The 6,306-nt window shown below is 51.6% G+C and overlaps 1 protein-coding gene across 5 annotated transcripts in view; it reads left to right on the forward strand.

The window, feature by feature from the left end:
* Positions 1-6,306, forward strand: part of Dusp26 (dual specificity phosphatase 26) — a 10,807-nt gene continuing 4,501 nt past the window's right edge. Inside the window, exons 1-3 of one of the 5 annotated variants that reach the window (XM_008844915.2) lie at positions 1-38; positions 2,983-3,358; positions 4,860-5,074. In XM_008844915.2, coding sequence (XP_008843137.1) covers positions 3,138-3,358; positions 4,860-5,074 — 436 coding nt within the window. In that variant the 5' untranslated portion in view covers positions 1-38; positions 2,983-3,137. Of the gene's footprint in view, positions 39-940; positions 1,222-1,380; positions 1,613-2,929; positions 3,359-4,859; positions 5,075-6,306 lie in introns of those variants that run through there. The other 4 variants (XM_008844914.2, XM_008844917.2, XM_008844916.3 and 1 more) reach the window with 4 other exon arrangements.

Consider the following 6,306-nt stretch of genomic DNA (forward strand, 5'->3'; position numbering starts at 1 on the left):
GGAATGGAAGCCTGTTCTCTGGGAAGAAAAGCCAGGAGGTAAATTGATTTGGGGGAGGGGGCGTTTTGGGGGGTGCATGTTTGTTGCCAGAGCTGACCTGGGCGTTTGGGCACTTTGGCCCGTGCTTCCTCTGGCCCACATACCACAGCCTCACCTACACCCAGTGCTGGGGACACTCGGAGCCCAGTCCCTGACCTTGGTACAGTTGATCCGGTCTTCATTCCGTAACTGCCTCTGTCTCTGCTGACCTGCGTCCTGCCTTTCTTCTGGACCTCTGTCTGCTTACAGCAGCTTCTGATCATTCTGACTCCTCAAACCACCTCCCTTCATGCAGTGGGGGGAGGCTCTCGGGAACCTACGCCCTCCAGGCCTCAGGGTACTACAGTCTTAGTGCTTACAAGGTGCTGACCATAGAGAAGCAGCTGATGCTAAGTATCATTACAAGACAGCAGTAAGTGAAGAAGAGGAGATCCGTTAGTCTGGGGTGAGTGGAATCCAGTAAGTCGAGTCCACTACGTGCTGTGCATGTCGAAATGGCTCCCTGGATGAACCCTAAAGTGCATTTTCCGTATGTGGAAAACACAGACCAGAACTAGTGAAACCATGAACTTCAGAGCCATATGGCCATTGTCTGAAGCTCAACTCTACGAAGCCCTAGCTGGGTGACCTGACTCTGCCTCTCTGTGCCTCTGTCTCCTTCCTGAAATGCCAATGCCTGCCCCAAAAAAACTGTGGCAAGGATAAAGCATGCTAAGATAGGTGAAGCTAACGACATAGGGAAAGTGCTATTAATAGTAAGGGTGGCTGAGAGTTGTTCTTGAAAACGAGTGTTCAAATGCGTGCAGAGGACCCTGTCTGCAATTCATTAGTTCTGCCCAGGAAGGCTTGCTTGCTTGAGCGCTGGGCACAGAGCTTTGCAATTGGCCGGCGGCGGCTCCGGGCGCGCACGCGAGGCTAGGCGGTGCTGCTGGGTTGCGCGGGTCTGTAAACAGGGGCTGGCCACGCAGGGCTGGGTGTGAGACCGTGTCCCCGGGTGTCACCAGCACGCACACACATAGGACCTGCTTCGACGTGCGTGTCATGGCTTAAAAATAGCTGCGATCCTCCAGCGCGCAGGGCTGCGGCGCGGCGGCAGCGGGGACGGCGCGGGAGCCAAGGCCATGGGCGCCGGGTTGCGGGCGCCCGCAGGCCGCGGGATCTGACACCCTCGCCAGCCGGGAGGTAGAAGCGTACCCGGGCCGGGCAGGGGCTGGGCAGGGGCTGGGGCCGGGCAGGGGCCGGGGCCGAGCCGCCGCGCTCCCCCCTCCGCGCCGTTCTGTCTGGGTTGGCACAGGGCTGAGCCAAAAGCCGGGAACCTGTTAGCGCGACAGCAGACGGAGGGAGGGGGGCAGCGGCCAGGGCCTCTGGCAGACGGTTGATGGGACTGGAGAAGGCCCAGGGGAGTACCCGAGGACCCAGTGGGGGTCCTCCACTCCAGGAGGATCAGTCCCCCAGGACAGCAGCCCCCTACCCCAGCTCCCCTTCCAGCCTCCTCTTGTCTTTCATCACCACCTAGACAGCAGAGTCTATTCTGTTGGGGAAAAGGATGGGGCTTTAGGTCCCAGGAGGAAAGGTAGGCGATAGGGATGGTGATGGTGATGATGGTGGTGGTGGTGGTGGTGGTAATGGTGGTGGTGGTCTCCATGGTGTCGACTGTAGTACTGGCTTTCTGAGTTCTGACTGTCCCTGAACACCTGAATGTGGAATCCTCTTTCTCTGGTCCGGATCCCAATCCCCTTGTTTGTGGTGTCTGCTGAGAGCTTGGTGTCTCCTGACCCAGGGAGAAGGGAGAGTTGGGCTGAGAGTCTGGGATGAGATTCACTGTGTGGCCATGGACCAAGATGGCCACTTACTAAGCTGGACATTCAGTTAGGGTCTTTAAGGCAAGTGGAAGGGAAGGGGGAATAGGAGGAGATTCTACAGCTTAGCCCACCCTTCCAAATAACCAAATAGTCAAGACTGTGGGGACTTCGAGGAGGGTATTGCCTGCCTGCTTAAAGGACTAGAGCAAGCCTCAAAGGCAGGCCCTGCTAAGCTGTGATGCTCAAAGCTGGAGCCCACTTTTCCCTAGGGCCTGTTGCCTATAGGTACTCTGAGACACTGCAGCCCCCTCCCCCTGACCTGTTACACCTGCTGTGTAGGGTTGGTAGATTGCAACAGCAGTAAAGATGGCAATTCTGAGTCTGGGAGACCCTGGGCCAGCAGGATCCCTCACTCCTTCTTCTTTCTCCTCTTGCTTCTCCCCCCATCAGACAGAGATAGGCACGAAGCTCCAACCTGCTTTGACTCACAGTTCTCTCCTTAGGGATGAGGTTTAGTCAAAGAAAGTGCTTCCCTGCTTCTGTGCAGAGACTGGCGCTTTCTTCCATTAGCTCTCACATTCAGCAAGTATTTGCCCAAACTCACTCTTCCTCTTTTTGTTGTCCTCCCACTCACACGCTCCCACTCCATATACTTCCCATGACAAGCTTATCTTTGAGACATGCAGAGACGGCAAGGGTTAAGGTACTTCATCTCTCTGGCACCCAGGAGGCATATCTGGCATATGTAATGGTCCCAGCTGCTGTTGTCTTCCTGATAATTCTCTCTGGATGACTCCAAAGCCACCTCCATTCCCCATTCCAGCTCCCTAGACTCCCTGCCTATAACCAAGGCAGATGAGACCCAGATTCAGGTTGGCAAGAGTCCCAGCAATGTGTATGAGCACCCAAAGTGCCCAGTGTGTATCCCTCCCTGCGTGTTTCTGTATGTGTGTTAGTGGTGGGGGCAGGGTGACTAAGGAGAAACTCCGAGGCCAGGCAGCTCCCTCTCTTCCCGTAAACAAGGACATGTGACTCCCACCTCTTTGTGTAGCAGAGCCAAAGAGCTCATCCTAGGGAGCTGCAGAGGTTTGAGAGAGGAAATCCTGAAAGCCCTGGGCTAGCCTTCCCTTCCTTCCCTTAGGACCTGCTTTCAGGTGGGCAGGAACGCAGTCAGCTGCTCTGGACTCACCCAGGTGTGCCTGACACCCCTTCTGTCTCCAGCAACAGTGACCTGGTAACTGACTTCATTGTCACTGAAGCCGCTGCACAACTGCCACAGTTCCTGCCACCTCAAAGATGTGCCCCGGGAACTGGCTCTGGGCCTCCATGACTTTTATGGCCCGCTTTTCCCGGAGCAGCTCAAGGTCTCCTGTTCGCACTAGAGGGAGCCTGGAAGAGATGCCTACGGTTCATCATCCCTTCCTCAATGTCTTTGAGTTGGAGCGGCTCCTCTACACAGGCAAGACAGCCTGTAACCATGCGGATGAGGTCTGGCCAGGCCTCTACCTCGGAGACCAGTATGTATTGGGTGGACAGGGACCATGCCTGAGTGTGTACATACATACCAGGAGAAAGGTAGCAGACAGGCACTGATTTGAATTGTTGGTTCCAAGTTGAGGACTGGAGGGTTGGGGGCACATGGACAGAAAGTAGAAGCTGGAGGGTCTGGGGGATGTGGTGGAGGGACTGTTAAAAATACCCAACTCTGGGACAGAGAAACTCTGTTCAATCTGTTCAAGTAATAGTGTTATTAGTTTAGTGAAGATTTCATATGGAGTGCCAACGATACATACCAGGCACATTGTTCTGACCTTTCAGCTGTTGTGCCATGGCTCTGGGGTAAGGCAGTCACTGGGGGCAGAAACAGTAGGTGGTAATCTGAAAAGGAAACCAAGCAAAGCAGCCACAGGGCGTGCAGCGAAGCTCCAAGTTGAAGGTGATGGGGCAGGGGGGCATCAAAGGGAGTGCATCCCTCCATGTGTCCCTCAAGGACTTTAACATATGTGAGGAGTTTTTAGTGTGCGTTTGCAGACTTAATCTTCACAGCAACCTTGTGTGAGGTAGGTATCACTCTCCCTGGGTTACAGATGAGTAAAAGGAAACAGAGAAGTTGTGATTGGCCCAAGGTCACAGAGGTTGGAAAGAGCAGAGCCGGGAGTTTCTGGATCCAGTTCAGTGCCCTTTCTATTCAGGAGATTTTCACTGGATGTCGTGTCTATCCTAGGGTCTGACCATTTTGCCTGCGGGGAGTATACCACTAAGCTGCTAGGGTATGGGGCCAGATGAATGCCTGGAAGTGAGTATAAATCAGAGTAAACAAGAACCCTAGAGTAACTAACAACAGAAGAGAATTCCGTGAGCCTAGGAGAGAATATAAAGCAATGGAGGTTTAGGCAACAAGTGTCAGGTCCATATAATCTCAAGATCATCAGGGGCTTATTTATTTATTCATTCATTCACTCGTTGATTCTGGGGACTGAATCCAGAGTACTGTACAAGCTTAGCACACACCCTACCATGAAACTACATCCCTGGCCCTAGCTGGGACGTGATATGTGAGCAGATCTAACAACTCTCCTAATGCGCACGTCCCTTCCCAATACTCAGGTCTATCCACTGAGCACTTCTTGTTGCTTGAAAGCACAGGCAACAGAAAAATCACTCTAACCTTTCTTCAGCTAAATTCCTCTTTTAGCACCAACTTCTTCACATAAAATTGAAACTGGCTTTCTGTGTCTTGAATCCTTTGATCTTCCTTTGGCCCTTTAGAGCCCTACAGACCAAGGAAAATGACACTTCCTCAGAGCACTCTTGGTATTTGATGACAGACATTTTGTCTTCTCCAGCCAAAACGTTTCTGGTCCTCTCAAACACTGCTCATAGAATGAGACCCCCAAGTCACTCTTCCTTTCCTCTAGGGTAATAGTAAACACAGTGGGGGTGTGACCACAGCACATGTGCAAAAACTTCCTGGCACCCTGGCTTCCTTACCTTACTTCTAACCTGTACTCAACACAGGGACATGGCCAACAACCGCCGTGAGCTTCGTCGCCTGGGCATCACCCACGTCCTCAACGCCTCACACAGCAGGTGGCGAGGCACCCCTGAGGCCTATGAGGGACTGGGCATCCGCTACCTGGGTGTTGAGGCCCATGACTCTCCAGCCTTTGACATGAGCATCCACTTCCAGACAGCTGCAGACTTCATCCACCGGGCACTGAGTCAGCCAGGAGGTATGAGGGGAAGCGGAAAGGGGGATGGGTGATGGGCGTGGCATTCAGGAGTCCCAGCATTGATATAGAGACATCTTAGCATAAGTGTACTGCTGTCATACAATGCCCACAGAGGTCAGAGGATGTCAAATACCCCTGGAATTGGAGTTATGGGTGGTTGTTAGCCATCATGTGGTGCTGGGAATTGAATCCGGGTCCTTTGCAAGAGCAGCCAGTGCTCTTAACCCCTGAGCCACCTCCCCAGCCCCCTCTCAACCATTTTTTTCCAAGGCACTACATCCAGGCAAGCTGTGCCTGGATGGTGAGATTATAAGTACTGTGGTGATACATTTTTAAACGATGAGAAGGATGTCAGCCTGGCAAGCTGTGCCTGGATGGTGAGATTATAAGTACTGTGGTGATACATTTTTACATACATCCATACTTTCCATCATTTTTACCTTAAACATAATTAAAATAATTAGTTATTAGAAAAAAAAAACAGTTGGTCCTCTATACTCCTGAATTCTGCATCGTTGCATTCAACCAACCACACATTGAAAATACTGTGGAGGGGTGGCAGAGTATGCACAAATAGGTACAGACTTCTCAATTTCTTTTCATTGCTCCCTGAGCAATATAGAATAATAACTATTTCCATAGAATTTGCATAGTATTGGTGGACATAAGTAATCTAGAGATGATTTAAAGTATACAAGTGTGTGTGTAGGTTCTATGCAGATATATATATGTCTTTTTGAGACAGTGTCTCCCTGTAGCCCCAGCTGGCCTGGAACTCACTATGTAGACCAGGCTGGCCTTGAACTCACAGAGATCCACCTGCCTCTGCTTCCTGAGTGCTGGGATTAAGGCACACAACACCACCCCAGCATCCTATATCATTTTATATGAGGGTCTTTATAAATCCATCTGTGGATTTTGGCATGGGGGAGGCAGTTCCTTCAATAAATCCATTTTGAATACCAAGAAACAACTGTGATAGCTGGGCATGGTGACACTCCCCCTTAATCTCAGCACTCCAGAGGCAAGAGGCAGGCGGATCTCTGTGAGTTCGAAGCCAGCCTGATCTACATAGCAAGTTCCAGGCCAGCTGGGGCTACAGGGAGACTCTGTCTCAAAAAGACCAAAAATAAATAAATAAAATAAATAAACAAACAAATACATAAATAAATGGGGCTGGAGAGCTGGCTCAGTGGTTAAGAGCACTAGCTGCTCTTGCAGAGGACGAGGGT

Source organism: Nannospalax galili, unplaced genomic scaffold, assembly GCF_000622305.1.
Source record: "Nannospalax galili isolate Female #2095 unplaced genomic scaffold, S.galili_v1.0 scaffold680, whole genome shotgun sequence".
NCBI classification, from domain to species: Eukaryota; Metazoa; Chordata; class Mammalia; order Rodentia; family Spalacidae; genus Nannospalax; species Nannospalax galili.